At 40.4% G+C, this 20,409-nt stretch overlaps 3 protein-coding genes across 6 annotated transcripts in view; all 3 read left to right on the plus strand.

The window, feature by feature from the left end:
• Nucleotides 1-5,227, plus strand: part of LOC122976264 (growth hormone receptor-like) — a 64,104-nt gene extending 58,877 nt beyond the window's left edge. For all 4 annotated transcript variants that reach the window (XM_044344664.1, XM_044344666.1, XM_044344665.1 and 1 more), the window contains one exon: nt 500-5,227. In XM_044344664.1, coding sequence (XP_044200599.1) covers nt 500-1,195 — 696 coding nt within the window. In that variant the 3' untranslated portion in view covers nt 1,196-5,227. The remainder of the gene's footprint in view (nt 1-499) is intronic.
• The window catches only part of LOC122976244, a 1,153,509-nt gene that overhangs the window by 932,577 nt on the left and 200,523 nt on the right, over nt 1-20,409 (plus strand). The window lies entirely within an intron of this gene.
• Nucleotides 7,957-19,836, plus strand: dusp27 (dual specificity phosphatase 27). The gene is made up of 6 exons (XM_044344626.1): nt 7,957-8,034; nt 9,986-10,169; nt 11,951-12,069; nt 13,589-13,820; nt 15,201-15,418; nt 16,492-19,836. Exons 2-6 carry the CDS (start codon nt 10,030-10,032, stop codon nt 19,308-19,310), a joined length of 3,528 nt encoding a protein of 1,175 aa, XP_044200561.1. The 5' UTR covers nt 7,957-8,034; nt 9,986-10,029; the 3' UTR covers nt 19,311-19,836.

The raw sequence follows: 20,409 nt of genomic DNA on the forward strand, positions 1-20,409 counted from the left end.
TCCTCTTCCTCCCCTTTCTTCCCTTTCTTCACCTCCTTTCTCTCCATACTACTACTACCTTTCGCTTTTTATTCCTAATTTTTGCCCTCTTTTCCTTCTCTTCCTTTTACTTGCTTTTTATTACTTTCTTCAATCCTGCTTTCCCTCTTTCCTCCTTTTCTCCATGTTTACCTTCCTACTCGTCCTTCTCTCCGTGTCATATTTTGGTCCCACTGCATTTTGTTTTCATTTTTCTCTTTCCTTAATTTTCCCTTTTTCTCCTTTCCTGTCTTTTTATTTTCTCTTCCTATTTTCTGTCCTTTCCTTTTATTTCTTGCTGCATTTTCCCAAAACTTTTCCTTTCTCTTCCCTCCTCCTCTTTCCACCTCTCACTGTCTCTAACTTCCTTCAAACGAATCTCTTTTCCTTTCTCTTCCATCTTTCCTTCATTTATGTTTTTGTTGACCTCCTTTGTTTTTCCTTCTTTTCCATCTTCTGCATCTCTCTCTTCCGTCCTCAGAAGGGGAACTTGGATGAAATCAACCGTCACTTCAGTAACTTCCACAGTTACAGACCTCCCAGCTACAGCGAGGAGGTGTGGGATCAGGTCAGCGCCGACAACGTCTATCTCACCACACCGAAGGCGTGCAGCGTCCCCGCCGACCCCACCGACCGGGAGAAGGACGCCCTCATGGTGCCGTGTGACCTGACGCCTCTGGCCGCACATCATCAGTTCATGACACAAAACCCGATGTCGTACATGCAGAGCCTGTCGCCCTACTGCTCCGCGCCTCCTGACGCCTTCATGGCGCCGCTGGACAGGCCCTCCCTGTGGCCGAGGCCAGAGATCGTGTCTCTCCCGGGAACGGACTACAGCATGATGGAACATCCCGGCCTGCCCAGCACCATCCCTACACCCAACCCAGCTGCCGTCACCGCTAACCGCTCGCCACAGGATTTCTACACCTGCGTCCAGCTCATGAATGACAGCGGCGAGGTGCATCTGGTGCCGTGCTTGCCGCCGGCGTACTGCCGGGAGTTCCCGCCTCTCCCGAAGGTCGATTTAGATGCGGAAGAGAAGGAGGAGAAGAAGAAGAAGCTAGCCGACTACCAGGCCAGGAAGAATGCAATGAACGGCTCGAAAGACAACGGCGAGGCAGAGAGGAGCGAAGCCGTCGTCCCTCTGCTGCCTGTTGCCGTCGACAACAAGGGCTGAACGCACATCTAGAAAAACACTGTGAAAACTGCTGAACGTGCTGAAACATGGAGACTGTTCCCATGTGCCGGTTCGACTGGAGACTCGAGAAGAGTTGACTTCACAACAGGAAGTGAACCTGCAGATCAGCAGCCTGCAAATATCCAAAAACAGCAAACAGACGTTGTGTTCGTGGACGACGCGGACTCTACAAAACACTATTACTGGTGCAATAAGCAGCGACAAGAACTTTTTTTTTTTTTTACTTTTTATTTGTGCCATATAATTCATACATTCCATCATTTAGTAAATAAACATCTCTACGTTCTCTTATATATCTTAACATATGAATTTCATGGAATAGAGACATATGGATAGAAAACAAAAACCAAAGAAACAACAACAACAAACAAACCTGATATAACTGAAGAAAATACTAAACAAACAATAAAATAATAACTAAAAAAAAAAAACACACACAGGAGACATAGCAAATTTCTGTTGTAGTTCTTTGTTTTTTACTTGACTAATATCCATGGTAACCGTACAGTAGATCCATAAAACCGTCCATGTTCAGCTGTGACCTTTTCTATAATGAACCTCATTCACCCTTTGTTGCCATTGTTTCATGTTTGGGGGCTTGTGGCTGCAACCACAGGACTGTAACAGGGTTAACATCCTCCTGGTGCCGCTGCAGGTTTGGATGGACCCATCATATATATATATATATATATATATATATATATATATATATATAAGAGAGGTCTCCTTGGTGGCCACAACCCCTCCAACATAATCCTGAACATTTTCCATATTTAGCCGACCTTCCAGTCAAACTCCCTCCAATTTGGGCCATTTGTTAGTTTATGACCACCTCTTAATACAATCCAAATCTTTATTCTTAAGGGTGTTATTATCACTCTTAAATGTCTAAACCCTTTCTTGGTCCTCTGAAGCTTTACTTTATCCTTACGCTACAGCTGGCTACACCAAACCTGATGTTGTTAAACCTGCGGTCGGCTAGATTTTAAAGTAAAAACCCTCGTATGTTCGAACAAATTTCAGGTGAATTAAGAGCAAAATTCAGAGTTCTCGCTCTGACCAGAAAAAGGTTGGACCTGCCGATGAGTTCAACTGTGTCACATGATGTGATTTATGGGTAATGAAGTCCACATTTACCACATGCTGCTTCTCTGCTAAAGCTACACGTTCAGGGTTGTATGTCTTTCTCAGGAAAAAAGAAAAGTACGACGCCGTTTGATGTCGAGGACTCGGGTCGCTTCACGTCTAAATGAGAGAGACTGATTACCTGCTGGGTACATTTAGCATTCAGACCCTCTGTTACATACATTAATATTTCATTATTAGCCTTACCTTGCTGTAGTTGGGATATGGTTTTTAATATGAGACCGTTTTAAAGCTCCGACTGTGGAAAAGAAACCAGATTTTGTTTTTATATTCTAGAAAATGGTTCATCATATCCCAGCTAGCCTCCACAGGATTTCCATATTCAGGATTATTCCGTTATTACACATGCGGCGGCACTTACATGTGCAGACTCATTAAGGAAATATTTGATTATCCTGAACATGGTTGGAATATTAATCTGGGTGTGAAGGCTCTGCATCTCGTTATTATCTCAGCTGCAGTGCAGAGATTTACCTGCTGCCCCACAGTGATGTTTCACAGATTTATTATAAAAAAAACTCTTAAAAACACTCATTAAACTCATTAAAAGAGGTCAGGAATAAACAAAAACCAACTGCACCCCCTCAGGAAGACGTAAGCTGTGAATTTAAGCTCCCAGCTGCAGAAGATGTGTAGATTTCTGTTCATGCTCAGGAGGTTTAACAAACTTCTAACCAGTGTTTTAATATTATTATATGTCAGTCACTGTCCTGTTTTCTGTGTATTTTCCAGAGAACATGGAAAGATGTTTTTATTACTCACAATAAGGTAAAAGCAAGCTCCTCTCCGACTATTCTTTATAAAGTATATAACATATTTTTTTATAATAGACCGTTTTCGTCCTGTCTTACAAGTCTAACACTGTAATAAAATGTATATTGTATATTTTAGAGATGCTGAATGACCAACCAACACACCTCAAGCAGTGTTTTGTTTGCTTGTTTTTTTCTACCAAATGCAGGTGATGCATTTTGCAAAATCAGAATTTCAAAATTTGCCAATTTGGACAACAAACTCAAAGTTTGTGAAGGTTTAGTAAGATTTTAAACTGTTCTCCAGCTTCCTCCTGGAGGATCCTGAGGTGTTTTCCCATGTTTGGGTGGTCCTACTTTCAACCTTTTCTGCAACCTTGTCTCTTACAAATAACGTTTATATACTACTAAATTGCTTTCCCATTATTTTATTTTGTTTAGAATGAGTGAATTGCTAAATTTATATATCGCTCTGGGGTGGATGGAGCGAGACGAGATCAGGGTTCACATCCGGAGTCCTGTATGTGTTCAGGTTTAAGCAGCAAAAGGTTAGTGAAAGAGACCTAACCAAAAGCTGCCAGAGTCTGAACACAACCATAAAGCAGTTTAATATTGCTGTAGTTTCTCCTAGGAGATATTTTCCTCCAAGATCAGACATTTTGGTGCAAGCATTTCAGGTTTCTCACCTTACGTTTCTGCAGTTTAGTTGTATATGCATGTTATTTACTAGGAGACGGGGTTGCTCTCTGAATGTCAGAACTCCTTAGACTGTCCTTCAGATTGAGCCCAAACACCCAGAGACGGAAACTCTCAATCTTTTAATCCCTACTCAAAGTTAATGATGACAGCTGCTGAGACTCATCAATCTCACACTCAATCTTAAGGCTTAAAAAGAAGCACAAGGATTGTCGTAGAGTGTCTAAAAACCAGACAATCACTTTACGCAGCCGTTTGCCAGGTGTGTAAAGGTCGGCAGGGTTTGAACTTACTTCTCAAGCTCACTACTTCTGTCACTTTTTTTTGTATAATTTATGGCACAAAAAAACGACAAAGACACACAAAGAGATAAAGGAGGCCTTTGGATGCAGTGAGAGGAAGCCATGATGGTGATCTAGATGTTGTCGGACGATACGTCATGATCTAGTTTGAAAAACTAGGAAAACGTTTGAACTCCTGTACTTGTGGCATCGACTCTGAAAGGGTAAATCCACCGTTTTCAGTCTCAAACAACGATTAATCGTCGACGAAAAAAATCATCTGCAATTATTTCAATTACTGATTAACCGTTTTAGTCGATTTTTTTCAACTAAATGTGAGGATCTGCTGCTTTTCTTCGTCATATATGATAGTAAACTGAACATGCAGCAGCGATGTTGTGTCGTCACTGTATTTTTCTCGATGTTGCAGTTAGATGTGGCGCTGTTATCTATTCCTGTGCCTGTATGTGCCTTTTTTTTTTTTTTTTTTTACAGACCAGTAACTGTTTTCTGATTCTCTGTTGTGTTGAAATCTCAGCCGAAGACAAAATGGTCGATGAGTAAACTGAGAGTTGAGACCTTGTGTTGAGCATGTATACAACCAGCTCAGTGTTAGTTACTTTTTCACCTTTTTATTGTGACAAAAAACCACTACACAAAGTCTCCATGCAACGTGGGACTTTCTTCGTGTCAGACTAAAGCACTTATGATTATTATTCTTTTATGCAATAAAAAGTGAAAAGGCAAATAAAAGTGTGCAGGGTTAATCATTTATAACAAACACACAACTTACGGCGGATGGAAAAGAGTCAACCTGTCATGTTTGTTGGGTTCTGTATCTTGTTGTATTTGTGCAGCTGCTCTGCTTTAGCACCATTTATCAATAGCAGCATTTAGTGCCAATTAATGCAAAGAGCAGTGACATTTCTATAATTTAACTATCTTTTCTTCACCTTTACTAATTGGTTTTACCTACATAAACCTTAAATTAACCATATTTGAGTCTACTTGAGTGGATAATAACTGTAAGAACTGTAAAACACAGGCAATAAAGATTTTTGGAGAGGTATGTTCAAGAATGTTCTGATATGTTAAAGATAAATAAAATGTGGTGTTACGTTTCCCTCCAAAACATATCCCATGAAATGTTGGTTCTTTGAAGTTTTTGTGCACTAATGATGCTACGTTTGATTTCTCATGAAATATTTTGGCACATAACCTCACGCAAAACTTTGGTTTTCTGTGCAGATTAAACAAAACGAGATATAAAGTCTTAATCAGAGAGTTTCAGTGGGGCTGGTAGCTGGATTTTATTACCTTTGGACAGAGCCAGGCTAGCTGTTTCCCTCTGTTTCCAGTCATTATGCTAAGCTAAGTTAGCTAGCTGTTGGTGGTAGCTTCATGTTTAGCATATCAACATGAGAGCGCTATCAATCTGAATGTCTAAATCACAGCAAGAAAGAGAAGACGAGGATTTCCAGAAATGTCAAACTACACTTCTAATGCTAATGTAGCATAAAATGCTAACATGCATTTAGCTTGTAAACATTTGTTTTTTTTAACTGTATTAAACTAAACATCTAACTTTCAGAAAGAAAAGCAAATAAGTGTATTTTCCAAAGTAACTTTTACTTTAAGTTTGGATAAGTTTAAGTCTTAGTTTTGGTTAAATAAAGAAAAACTAAATTGTTTGTTTTTTCATATTTTTGCACTATATTTATTGCTTTACCACAAAAATGACCAGATGAGCCAAACCAGAAATCATCCTAAATTCTATTAGATTTCACAGAAGCGTTTGATGAAACGATTTGATGCCGGAAGCAGCTGTTTGGTTTTTCTTTGTTGGATTCACTGAAGAAAGATGTTTTTGAAGATTTGTAACCTTCTTAAAGCACTTTAAATAACGTTAATAAATACCTGTCTTTATGCATTTAGACTACAAAACTAAAAACACAGAAGAAGCTAAAGTGGTTCAGTTAATAACAAGCTTTTCTTTACTGCCTGTAACATTCAATAATTGGATTTAAAGAGTCTCATCTGAAAGTAATTCATAAGAATGTAAAATGGCAGTTCACCAGTCAGACCTTAATTCATCTTCTATCACAATACACCAAGCGACCTCAGGCTGGTGTGTAAGTGTGTTTGAGTGACCTTGTGACTTACATTTGGCTGCATTTTCAGGTTGTAAACAGGCAGGATGATTGTCAGCTGACTGTAGATAAACAGGAGTTAATGTCGTGGAACTGCAGACATGTTACAAAAAGTAAAAGATTTAAGTGAACAGAAGTTATTTAACGGCCTCGTCTTGCTTATCAGAGACTTCTTTGTCTCTATGGAAACTGCAGCTCATGTGGACGTTTACATGAAAGTTAACAAACACTCATTTCCTTAAAGGGACAGTTCACCACATCACAAGAATAACGAGGTCTGTTGATTATCTAAAGTAACCAGGATGCCGCTAATAGAGCAAATGTAATTCACTAAAAACAAAAAGAATTCAGGAGTAAAATAAAAGAAAGAAAAGAAGCAAAGAATGAAAGTAAAGAAATCAGGAAATGAAAAAAAAAGGAAAAGACGGAAAGAAATAGAAACAGACAAATGGAGGAAAAACATGAAGGAAAGAGGACAGAAGAAGAGAGGGCAGGAAGGATGGAAAAAGGACAAGAAGAAGGAATGAAATCAGTATAAAGGGAAGGACAAAGGGAAAAAAGAAATGTAAAAGGAAAAGATGGAAATAAATAAGGAAAGAGGGAAGGGTAGAGGATGGAGAGAAAGGGAGGAAAAATGGATGGGTAAAACAAGAGAGTAAAGAGGAAAAAGGAGAAAGACGGAAAGAAATGAAGAAAGAGGCAAAAAATAAGAAAAAGGATGGAAAAGAAGGAACAAGAAGAGGAACAAAGGAAGATGGAAAGATTAAAAGACAAAGGCAAGAAAGAAAGAAAGGATGGATAGAAAGGGAAGAAACAGACTGAAGGAAGGACAGAGAAAAGCAGCAGGAGGAGTAAGAAAGAAGAAAAGAAATAATGAAAAGGGGAAAGGACTGAACTAAATGTTTCCTCAGACAGTGTTTCCCTGTTGAGCTGCAGGTGGAAGTATAATAACAAAAAGAGGGACTTTGGCACTAAAAAGACTGTAACGTTAAAAGATATTTCTGAGCGACGGTCAACACTTCAGTGGAGAGAAGCTCACAGGAGGCTTTGACGACAGCGAACATCCAAGTTGTTGTAACTCTCTTTCTGTTCTGTCCTCTGAAAGTCTTTATTCTTTAACCCGAGCAGATCGGCCTACAATATGAAAAATTAGTCTAATTGTTTCACTAGTTTCTAAACAAAGGACCCGTGACATCTTAAGTCACGTTGCATTGAGCCTCAGGTCATTATCAACACATTTTGGCTTCACATCCCACCTATCTGTGTTGTCTAGAAGGATCCTCTCTGGCCTTGGTTTACCGCGGCAGTGCTGATATACTCTTTATCAGAGACGTTTCTGCTTTCACCAAAACATCACAGACAGCTGAAGTCTGGAGGAGAGATTAAGAATTACAGTGTGAGTTTTGACCCAATTGGTCACTCGATCTGTAACCCCTAAAGATGGAAAACTCCATAACACTTTAAATACATTTATGGACATTTAATCCTCCATCACCTCCATTGTAAGTGCTTTATGAAGGGATCTTCTAATGGTCAGTATGAACAGGAGGAAACAGCAAGAAAAACATGTTTCACTGTTGTTTTAAGACACTTAAAAAACTGTGAACGTGTCCTTTAACTCCACCTGTACTCGAGTAGAAATACTCCGTTACCTCCGGCTGGTGTCGGGTGTCCTGCATGTTTGTGGGGGGGGGGGGGGGGGGGGGGGGACAGGGGGGAGGACTCTAACTGTAGGACCCTGAGTCAGTCCGGCCGCCACCAGCTTTCAGACACACACCACCTTCAACAGCGAGGTAGGAAAACACACACAGACACACACATAATGTTTCATATAAAGTTTGTCAGCAGGAAACAAGGAGGCAGATTTTCTATTATTGTGACTTTTCTCACCTCAGATCAGTGTTGTTGTTTTGTTGCTTTATAAGTGTGAAACTTTTTGCGGCCTCTCAGCCTTTCGGCCTGCCTGTCAGCCTCTGAGGCAGCTGTCTCTCCGGTTATAAATAGACCTGCTGGAAGGCCTGTTATCACCCACACACACACACACACGCACACACACACATTCATACAAATACACAGCAACATCAGCTTTTAAAACTTCATACATTTCTCATTTTTCTCATGAATTCAGAAGATAAAAGTGTCTTTCTTCCCTCTCTGACCTCATCATTTCTCATATTTCCTGCTGTGTAAATGACATTTATTTCCGTCTTTAAGCTGAACAGATCACGCTGTGGTGCAAACGTGTGCTGTGAAAGCACTGCCAGGTTTATATATAAGATAACTCCTCTTTAAGTCTGGTTGTTTAGCATGTATAAGCAGCATATAAACAGTTAGTAAATGGTTTATAACACTGTTTATCTGCACATTAAGGTGTTAAATGTGAAGTATTTGTCATGTTGGTCAGAGCACCACTATTAAGCATTAACGATCAGTACATAAAGAGTTAATAAATGGTTAATAACACACTATAATGTAAGAGGATATAAGTGTGTATTCATGTATTTGTCAACAACGACAAGTGGAGGCTGCTGTGTAATAATGACTTCATAGGAGAGCTTATAACTGCTGACACATGCTGTACATTAATAAACACTCTAAAACGTCCTTAAATCTGCTGATGACGTCATTACAGTGAGTCAAATGATTATAAACTGCTCGTAAAGACTTAAAGTGTTATCATCAAACCACAGCTGCAGATTATTCTCATCATGGATTAATCATTTGCTTTATCAAACATCAGAAAACAATTTAAAGCACAAAGTGACATCATCCAGTGTCGTGTTTTGTCCAACAAACACTCAAAAAATATTCAACTTACAATAATATAAGACCAAGAAAAGCTGCAAATTCTCAATTTTAAGAGCCTGGAAGCATCAAATGTTGAGCATTTGATGCTTGAAAAGTGACTTGTTGAATTGTTAATGACTCATTTTCTGTTGATCGACTCATCGTTGGAGCTCTATAATCAATTAATTGGTCTATTTAGTTTCTATATGAAATAGAACATGTCAGAAATATCAGAAAATTTGTTTCCTGCAGCTCAAGGAGATGTGAACAAACACCAAGAAAGCAGCAAATCTTCAATATTTAAAGATGAAACTGGTAAAAAATTTGGCATTTTTTTGCTTAAAAAAATGACTTAAATGACTAATCAGTGATGAAATAGTTGCAGATTAATCGACCAATCGTTTCAGCTCTATTTATAACTTTGCTAAATAGAAATGTCTGTTGTGTTTACACAGTATAAACAGTTCAGGCCTTCAGCAAAATCTGACACTAGACAATCATCTCACAGCTTGTATCATAATACCGTCCAACACTAGAGTCAGAGACAGCTGCAGCAGCTTTTATTCAGAAGAATAACAGAGTTAAAGGACAGTTTCACCTGTTTGCTTCTATATTATCATGATGATGAGGAGCAAAATGTGTTCAGAGCATCATCAAATATCAAAAACTGTCAAATATTAAAAGTTGGCATCAAGATTGTCTTCTTTTAAAATGAGGAAATCAGGAAACTTTGCTAGTTTCAGGCTGTATTTTATTCAGAGTTCTTGTCTCTTATTATTAACATTCCTCAAACTCACAGGTATAAAATAAAGTATTTTGGTGTCAAAACGTTTCAAATAATTCCCGTCAAAAAGGACGTGAAGACATGCGGAGCTGTTTCCTGTAACCTGAAACATGAACATGAATCAAAGCGTCTCTTCATCAGTGTTTCTCTCCCCGTGTGTGTGTGTTGGATAGACGGATCCAGTTTTGCTTAACAGGAGGCGAGGATCTCGGTTGCCATGGCATCGACCAATGAGAGCAGGGAGCGCAGGGATCAGACGGTTCCCAATGGAGACGAGGAGGAAAAGGAGGAGGAGGAGGAGGAGGGGGAGACCGTCCGAGGAATCCAGTCTCATTATCTCCGCTGTCCGTCTCCCAGGTAGAAGACGACCTGTTTAAAGAACTGTTGGTTTAACATGAAAGAATATGTGAAGCACATTTATGCGTCTTTAAAGCTTCGCTGGATTCCACATTTCATCCAGTCTTCATCAAACACACCACATCTTCTGACTTTTCTTTAGATTGTTTCTTGCAGGAGTTTAAACTTTTACATTTTCAGTCATAAAGAAAAGAAAAACAGGATTTTGCAGCCTCATGAAATCATCAGTCTGAGTTCTTCTTTCATTTGAGGCTTTAAATATCTTCTCAAAACGTTATTTTAAAGCATTATAAGATTATTTTTCCAGTTCCAACATGTTTTATTTGTTTATTTTGCTGTTTTTGTCTTTATTTTAGTCATTTTTTTCTATTTCATTCTTTTATTTGACATATTTTGTTCAATTATAGAGTATAGTTTTTCCCACATTAGACACTTTGTAACATTGTTTATTATTATCATTATTATTATTATTATTATTGTTATTGTTATTATACAAAGCAGTGAAATAAGCTGCTATGTTTTGTTTATGTAAAGATTTGGCTGTCAAGAGTACAAAGAATGACATTTACTTGTGATCGTTTTACTTTTCTACCTCTATTCTTTTCTATTTGTGCAAATTTGTACAAACAAATAATTACAACATTTTAAGGATTCAATAATTATGGGGTGCAATTGATCAGAAATTTGCAATAAAGTAAAAAAAAGAAAATTCAGGCAAACGCCTATTTCTAAGAAGATTTTTAGAATGAAAGTCATCAACTTGTTACTGGTGGTTTTTTGATTTGTGATGAAAATTTATTCTATTTGTTGTAAATTTATTACATCAGTAAATAAAAAACAAATAACAAAAACAGAAGAGTTACAACCTCAGCACAGACACTAACATGATAAAGTATCAGTCAGTGATGAATCGCTGAGGAAACATGTTTAAAGAAGCCGAATGAAGACAGAAAACAAACATGGAACTTTACAGACAAAGTGGAGCATGAAGAGGATTATTGAATTAAGCAACAAGGATAATTAAAATGAAGGCATTTGAAGATGAGTTCACACCAAAATGAAAATGAAATTGACGTCATGTATCAAGCATAGTGCGTAATAAAGACCATCTGCAGAGCCTGTCGTATATATGTATATATATATATATATATATATATATATATACATATATATATATATATGTTTAAATATGACACTGAGAGGAAGAAGATCAGTTTTAGAAGCATTTTTATAAACATAATCCAGTATCAGTGATGTGATTTTAAGCATTTTTGTGTATGACACATTTCTGTTCATACACTAGCAGACAGAAGTTTTAGAACATCCCAATTTTTCTAGTTTTTATTTAAATTTAAGCAGCTCAAGTCTAGTAAATAATCTTAAAGGGTACAAAGGTGAGTGGTAAAAAAAACCATTTAGGTTACCAAAAACTGAAAAAGTGTTAATTTCAGAGTTATAATCAAGTTCTGTGTTAATAACTTACAGCTTTTCTGCAGCGATGGAAGTAATTTAAGTCTTGAAAGTTGATGCAAACAGTTCCTGCAGGTCTCCCAACTTTAATTGAACATGTGTGTACAGGAAGTGTGACGGTCTGCGGCTATTTGCTGGATCCAGAGGTGGTGATTTGTTCTCTGCCTGGTGCAAAACATTAGTGGGAACTTTCAAACAGTGTTGGGAAGAACTTTCCAACAATGTGTTCAGCTGTTAAATCTGCACAATATAACAACTGCAAACTGTAAATTTCAATGAAACCTTGAAACCTTCTCTCTCTCTGTCTCCAGTTTCTCCATGGTGTCAGACTCCAGGTTCTCCATGATCTCCGGCTCCGACGCTGCGAGCATCTTCATGGAGCCCATCCACCTCTCATCAGCCATCGCCGCCAAGAAGATCATCAACGAGGGTGAGACACGAGAAACAGTCATGTGATCAACCAAAGAGAGAAACATGGTCTGAGATTAGATCCCAGAGTGCGATTAATTGTTCTTCTCATTATTTTAAGTCAACAAATAATATAAAAATAGTGAGAAATGTCCATCAGAAGTTACCAGAAGTGAAAATCATGTCTTCAGGCTGCTTTTCAAACTGTCAAAAACCTAAAAGTTTTTCAGTTTCACTGCTGAAATGATTATTTGATTAACTGATTAGTTGATGGCAGGCAGTGTGGGCTCACTGTGTGTAAATTAGATTTTGGTAATAAGATTAATTTAATATATTTAATAATAATTTTCTGTTATTTATATCCTGTTCTGATGTTGAATGTCAAACATGGTCAAAGGTCCAAAACTTGAGGAGAACATATGAAGAAATGCTGCCTGCGAGTCAAAATTCAGGGCTTCAACTGCGCCCAAATCCTTTGTTTGCAAAGTTACTTCCTGCTCGTTATGACATCAGATTGTTCGCACGGCCATCAGGAGCTAAAACGGCCTGTTTCAGACAGAGGCTGAACTGAGGGGCTGCATAAAGGACCAGTATAAGATAAATAAGGAGTTTTTAGCTGTAAATCAAGCAAAACATATTGCAGTAAAGCCCAAAAATATAAATATACACCTGGAAATATGCAGAATATGTCCCCTTTAAGTTATTCATGAGAATCAGCCTTATCTTTAGTGCTCTTCACTTCTCATCCAAATACAGCATTTGGAGTAATGAGCTCTGAGTTTCATATAATTCTCCTCATTTACTGAGAATCCATATTTCATTCCTTCAGCTCATTACCGGACGGAGAGATCGAGACGTCTTCGTTGTCGCTGATTGAGGAAATTAGTTGATACGACGCATCACAGAGCGCCTCCTGTATCACATTTCTCTTCTGACATTACATTACATTTGGCAGCTTAATGGATGATACATGTTTCATCTGCAGGGGTGAATACAGCTGTGGTGTCTGCTTTCTGTATTTGTAGAATATGCATGCCTACAAGACTTATCTATATGCAGTTTGTCCTTAAGGATGACAGTGAAAGTATGAGACATGAAGAGGTTTTATTCCCACCAGGAGTTGAAATTGTACGTTGCAATATGAGCGGTTTGTCAGACAGTCTGTTTCACAGCACTTAATATCTGGAAAAGATGGTTTTTACTTTGCTAATGGAGCACTCATAATCAATGCATGCATGCCATGTGGGGACTCGTTTCCAAAGAAACAGAAGCAAAGTCAAAAAAAGGTCCCCATCCTGCTCTCAGGTTACTAAGACGGACGGGAACATTTTAAAATGATTTTGGTAAAGATGTTTTGGCAGGTATGAAACATTTTGGGACTTTGCAGATACATTTGGTACCACCTTCTGATGAGTCTAAAAGTTTATAAGCATTAATTAATGGCTTTAGTAAAGGTTAATCAATCATTAACTGTGTTCTTCTCCTTTCCAACCTACCAGAATTGTTTACAAAGCACCAAATTTATTGTCTTCCCTCCTCAGAGCTGCCGCCTCGTGGCGTGCGCACCGAGTCCATCCCGGAGTCCATGCTGGAAACCGCCGAGCAGCTGATGGTGGAAGACTTGTACAACCGCGTCAGAGACATGATCGACGACCGCAGCCCCTACAACACCCCCTGTGTGCTGGACATCCAGAGGGCCATGGTGCAGGACCGCCTGGAGGCCCCCTCCAACCCCGTGGACGAGGTGTGGCCCAGCATCTTCATCGCCGAGAAGTGAGTCTCAGGGAGGAAGAGAAAGAGTAAAACATCACTGTCAGAATTACAAACATATCTCTAAAATAAGAAAAACAGACTCATTTAGATGTAATTTTCTCAACCCACAGAGACTTAATGCTTCACTTAACTGAGAACATCAAATCACAGAATCTAAAGATACATGATGGTACAATGAAAAATTTTACCAAATTTCCAGAAAATCTGCAAAGAGAAAATTGTAATTAATGCGTGTTTCCATGCACTGCCTTTATGCAAATATTAGTAGTTGGGTTGTTGAGATAAACAGCTGGTGGCAGCGGTGAAAAACAATGTACAAAACATGATGGAAATATGGCGTCTCTGTCTGTTTCATATATTAATTTGAGGTATTTTTGCGATATTCAGAGATTTTTATTTTAAATTTCAGTGTTTCCACTCAGATTTTCTTATACACAAACTGTGAATAAAAACAGGTGGATGGAAATGTGCCTTGAACCTGGGAGATTTCAGTGAAACGTGGTGCAGCAGGTTATGTTATGTGCAAATTTAAGACCATAATTCACACATAAATCCAGTCACAAAGAGGATTCTGCATGTTTCCTCCCATCTCTGGAATTACTGACAAAATCTGGGGGAATCAGTGAGATCCAATTTAACATTTTTCTAACAAAAAACAAATTTAATTAAAAATCTGATCAGTTTTTCTTGCTGAAATCAGAGTTTCTTTAAAAATGACTTTGAGCTTTACGAACAGGTGAAATATAAACTAAATATATCATCCCAGGCGGTCGAACAATCTCACCCCTCCTGGTTTGACAAAGTAATCTCAACTCAAGGTCCACTTACTAGCTTGTTCCCAACATTCTAACGAATCACACGGTCTTCATCAGTGGATAGATCTTCACTTTTTGGGACTTCTTGTTCATGTTGGATTCAAAGTTGAGCTTGAAAATGTACTTTTGACTGTAACTGCAGTTTGACAAAACAATCTCAACTCAAGGCCCACTTACTAGCTTGTTCCCAACTTTCAAACTCACCACATGGTCTTCAACAGTGGTTGGTGTTTATGGAAGTGCAGATCTTGAAAAACAATCTGAACTCAAGGTCCACTTATTAGCTTTTTCTGAAGCGTTCAGTGGAATCACATGGTCTTCATCAGTGGTTGGAATTTGCTCACTTGTTCTGTGCAGATTAAGCTGATAAAAAGTGCTCAGAAAAATGTAAAGTTTGCAGTGTTTTGGTTGAAAGCTCCAGAACGAGGCAGACGGGTGGATCTTAAGGTCAAAAATGAACTGGCGAGCTCAGTGATATCCCTGCTGCGCTGTCTCTTAAAGTTAAAGTTTGGATGTCTAATTTCATGCACAATAATAAGACGTGACTTTTCTTCTTCTTCTTCAGATCTGTTGCGGTCAACAAGGCTCGTCTGAAGCGAATGGGAATCACCCACATCCTCAACACCGCCCACGGCACAGGGGTCTACACAGGGGAGTCTTTCTACGCAGGCATGAACATCCAGTACATGGGCATCGAGGTGGACGACTTCCCCGACTCCGACATCTCGGTGCACTTCAGGCCCACCGCCGAATTCTTGGATGAAGCTCTGCTGACGCACAAAGGTGAGATGTGGTTTGTTTGTCTCCATTTTTTATTTGCCCATGACGATTATAAAATATTTATTATCGTTAAGAAAAGACAATTCAGCCGATTAAAGTCGTGAACCATGAGATTTTTTTTTTTTAGTTTGTGAATGGTGAATTTTGTCACCAACTATGTGATGTTTCTGCTCCACAGATCACATGAAATTTATTTTCTTTTTGTTATTTTATTTAACAAGAACAATACACAATGCACTTATTTCACCAGATGTAGCTAAAAGCAATTTTTTTTCATCTGTATGTCCCTGGGTGGGGTCACCAGCGATGCAGTGAAAGATAAAAGAGAACAGCTGACCTGAAATGTCAACTTACAAAACTTCCCAGTTTCTAAGAAATGTGTTATGGACCACACAGAGTTCCTGGAAGAGGAGCATGTTACACTCGCAGTGTTGACTGTCTCCATTCATCGCAACTGCAGCTGATTCACAAAGTGTTGCCTCATGACGTCTGCAGCAACAATTGTAGTTCTCATTGCCTTGTATCATGAAATGCTTTGAACAATAACACTTTCACTGCCAGCACAAGTATAAACAATTTTTAATTGTTTCCTTATCAGAAAATCATTTGATTAATTCACTAATGAAATGATAAAATCTGCATCAAACATCTATTTTATTTTCAACTTTTGCTGACACTTCGTTTGCTTTCCATACATGGAATATTTTACAGTTAGATTCTGGCCAATAAATCTATGATTTTGTTCTTTGATAACTTTGATATTCTTTATATGTAAATAAATAATGATTGTTAATTTCCAATACTTGTGCACCTACATGTGATGTGTTTGCTAACAAGTTCAATATATCAACTTAAAAGTGTCCACAACTTGTTTCCGCTGCCTCCAAGTGGACAAAAAAGTCTGTTATTGTAGGTTTAACTAATATAAGCTTGTCACACATATATCAGTTACAGCATATAAGTGCCAAGCAATGTGAAGACAGATGTCCCAGTATATGTCTTGACATAACAAACTCTCAATTATTGGCCTCAGAAATCCAGTATCAGACTATAATTGCTTTCTTGTTTGTTCACAGGGAAAGTTCTTGTGGTTTCCATGATGGGCGTCAGTCGCTCTGCTGTCCTGGTGGCGTCCTACCTGATGATCTTCCAGCACATGTCCATCATGGAGGCCCTGACCTCCATGAGGAAAAAACGTGCCATCAACCCCAACGAGGGCTTCCTGAAGCAGCTGCGAGAGTTGAACGAGAACCTGATGGAGGAACGCGACGACGATGACGAAACACTCAGCCAGTGTTCTGTCATCGACGCTCGCACACGTGCTCGCATCTTTGGCGAGGGCGGGGATGATTATGATGATGATGATGATGATACAGATAAAGAGGAAGACGAGAGCATGATCGAGGTGAAAGCGCAGTCCATCATGATGGAGGAGGAGGAGGACGGAGCCAGCGTGATGAGCAGCGTCGCCTCTTCTGCAGCTGCTGCAGCGCTCAGGAGTGGATTGATCGGAGCGCAGAACGGGCTGGACAACCAGGCATCAACCGGCGTTCAAGAAAAGCTTGTTCTCCCTGAGCAGGAGGGTGGCGAAGACGGAGACGATGACGATGGTTTGGGCAGCATGATCCGCGAGTGGCAGCGGAGAAACGAGGTGTACCAGAGTGACGAGTGGTGGGAGGCGCAGTTGAACAGCGACGGGGAAGATGGGGAATCTCTTGCCGGGGGCCGACCAAGGAAGCCCGGAGGAGGTGGAGATGCTGACGTGGACAGCGTCACCAGCGAGGATGTACGAGCTGTGAAGGAGCGGGTGAAGCGTCGCAACAGACGTCCTCCCTCCGACGCGATGTCCACCTCCAGTTGCACAAGTTACTCCGATCTTTGGAAACAGAGGCTGAAGGAGATTGAGGAACAAGCCGCCGCTCGCTATCGCAAGAAAGAAGACGACGAAGGTAGCGAGAGCACCGCTACAGAAGAAGGAGAAGGAGGAAAGAAGAAGATTAATGATGATGTGGAAAGCCTCCTCTCCGACACCAGCTCCATGTACAACTTTTGCCAGAGGAACAAGGAGAAGATGACGCCTTTGGAGCGCTGGCGCATCAAGAGGATCCAGTTTGGCTGGAACAAGAAAGATCGGGAGGACGGAGAGAAAAGTTCAGTCGGCGACGGTGACGGCGAGGAAGAAGCCAAGACGCCATCCTTCCAAGAGGTCAACCTGACGGCCTATCAGGCATGGAAGCTGAGGCAGCAGAAGCGATACGGGGAGGAGAACACGGATGAGATTTTGGAGATGAGTCGGGGTGAAGACTCTGCGACGGTCAAACGGAGGCAGAGGCGTGAGGAGATTCTGGAGCGTGCAAAGAAGAATCTAGAAGAGAGTCAGTCCATGTGTGGCTGGGAGAACGAGAGCTGCGTCAGCGGAGGGACGATACCGCTCTCAGCCTTCTGGGCCGGAGCCGGAGTCATGGGTCCGCCAAGCGTCGCCAACGATGACAACATGTCGATGCTCAGCGGCAGGTCATCTGTCATATCTTCAGTTTCGCAGGCTCGCAGCACGAGATCTGCACAATCTGCTGCCCCAGTTAATCCACTGACACCAGTCCCTCCCATCCTCCCAGTTCCAACTGCACAGGGCCCTGGAGGTGAGCCAATGGTCAATCTGGCCAGCATCCAAAACTGGATCGCTAACGTCGTCTCTGAAACCATCAAACAGAAGCAGAGTGAGATGAGCCTGCCTCCTCCATCACGTGCGGGATCGGAGCTTAGCTTCGGCGGTGCATCAAGCGTGATTTCTGGCCGGGGCATAGACGATGACAAAGCATCAATGTTGAGCGGCGCTTCCTACTCCAGCGCTCTGTCACAGGGTCAAGGCAGGGCGGCGTCGGTCCTCTCAGGTGGCGGGTCCAGCAGCATCTCTGGCCTCACTGGAAGAGGCTCGGCGCTGGGCTCCACACTTGGCTCCACACTTGGCTCCACACTGGGCTCCAGCCTGGGCTCCAAGAAGAAAATCACCACCACCAGCGTCCCTCTTTTCAGCCTCTTCCAGGACCAAGTCAACCTGAGCAAACTGGATGCCATGGACAAGGAGATCAAGTCCGAGATGAGGGGCAAGATGGCAACCTATGAAAAGAAGAAGATCCTGGAGGACAACAAGCGCAGCACTCTCTACAAGAAGAAGAAACCGAAGGAGGACGAAGACGAGGAGGAGGAGAGAAAGATGAAAGAGGAGGAGTTTCTTGAGGAGGCAAAGAAAAAGGAGAAACCTGTGAGGACTTTCGGCCTCTCTGGGTGTCTGAATCTCAACCCAGCGCTGGAGAAAGATAAGAACACCAGCATCGACGACTGGCTGAAAAGCGTCAGGCCTCCACCGAGGAAACCAGCCTCCGGATCGGAAGCAATCCCAGAAGAGGACCCCTACGACGATCTCGACGCCTCTGCTTCTGAATTCGACTTCTCCAGCCGCAGAGCGTCCTACGCTGCCGATGAAGAGGACGAGGAGAGGTACGGCGTCACCTCCAGATACAGATCAAGATTGCACAATGATCTATCAAGTGAGGACACTTCCTGCAACGGGTTCACACAATCCCAAAGCTACAGCCGAGCGGGAAGGTCATATGGCGCTTACGACGAGAGCGACGAGGGTACGGAGAGCTACCACGACTTCTCCACCAAGAGAAAATTCACCCATCATTCACGATATGAAAGCAATGACACGGAGGGGAGGAGCAGCAGGAGGGAGGACACCAATGACGAGGAGGAGGATGACATTGCTGCCTTCATCGCCCAAACCAGGCAGAGGGCAAGAGCTCGGGCCGCCGCCGAGGCCGAAGACGACGAGGTGCTCTCCGCCTGGAAGGTGCAGCAAGAAACAAAGTCACAGAGTAGAAGTGAATCTTAGAGGAAATCTACTGATTTAGGAGGTGCCAAATCCTTTTTAACACAAGAAAATACAATAAGAGGGAATAATTATGCTTTCTGAAGTAGCAGCTCTTTGACATTTGAAGAGTTTTGTTTCCCAAAACGTTTCATAAATGAATTATTGTCAGCAAAACTCCTAAAATCTTGAGGAAACATAAAGTGTTGTGAATTTGATTAAGGACTTTTGTTATGCTCTACTGATCGAGAAACACTGGAATAACTGTGCTGTTAGTGATTTTGTGAAAGTAGATATCACTTGTGATGTGTTTGGGGAAAAAAAAAGCACTTTTGCCTTTCTTGTCATGCATCGAAATCTAAAAAGGATTCACGTTTATCACTTGTATTGTTAATAACGACTATATTTATGAACAGTTTATCTCTAAATTAACATTGTAGTTGCACAATCGTTGAATGTAAAACTGCTTATAAAACACATTTATTCATTGCATATTTTCATAAAAGATTAATTATTTTATTGTTGCAATAAATCTTCTGATAAATTATAATTTGTGGTTCATTTTCTTGTTTTTTATTTTAACAGACAGCTGCAGGCTTAATGGGGAAGAGTCTGCTTTTAATGTGGGTAATTTTTGAGAATTTTAGGACACAGTTCCTATTATTGTTTTCTTGTATAATAAGAGAGGAGTAATTCCTGGAAGAGTCCTAATTTGTTTTGGTTTACTGATTGTGAAAGACTTGGGAGTAAATTTAGATGGCTGTTTGTTTTTAGGAACAACAGTAAGCCATTGAGATCAAATCTAAGTGTTATAGCACCATCTAGTGGACACATAGGGGAAGTGCTGTGAATATTTTGAGATTTTTTATAAATCTGAGGGACATTTTCAAAAAAATAAGGAAGTTTTATGATTCTCTGATAACTCCTGATTGCTCCAACAGATGAGGGAAAAATACCGTAATAATTGTATGATTCAAAAGATTATTAAAATTATCTGAAATTTCAAGTTCAAGTGTATTTAATTGTCTCATACAGCAGAATGAGACCAGGAAATAATAAAAATAAATAAATAAATTATAAAAAAAAAAAAGGAAACAAAAGCATAAAAAATCTCAAGTGTGTA

This window comes from Thunnus albacares, chromosome 24 (assembly GCF_914725855.1).
Source record: "Thunnus albacares chromosome 24, fThuAlb1.1, whole genome shotgun sequence".
NCBI lineage: Eukaryota > Metazoa > Chordata > Actinopteri > Scombriformes > Scombridae > Thunnus > Thunnus albacares.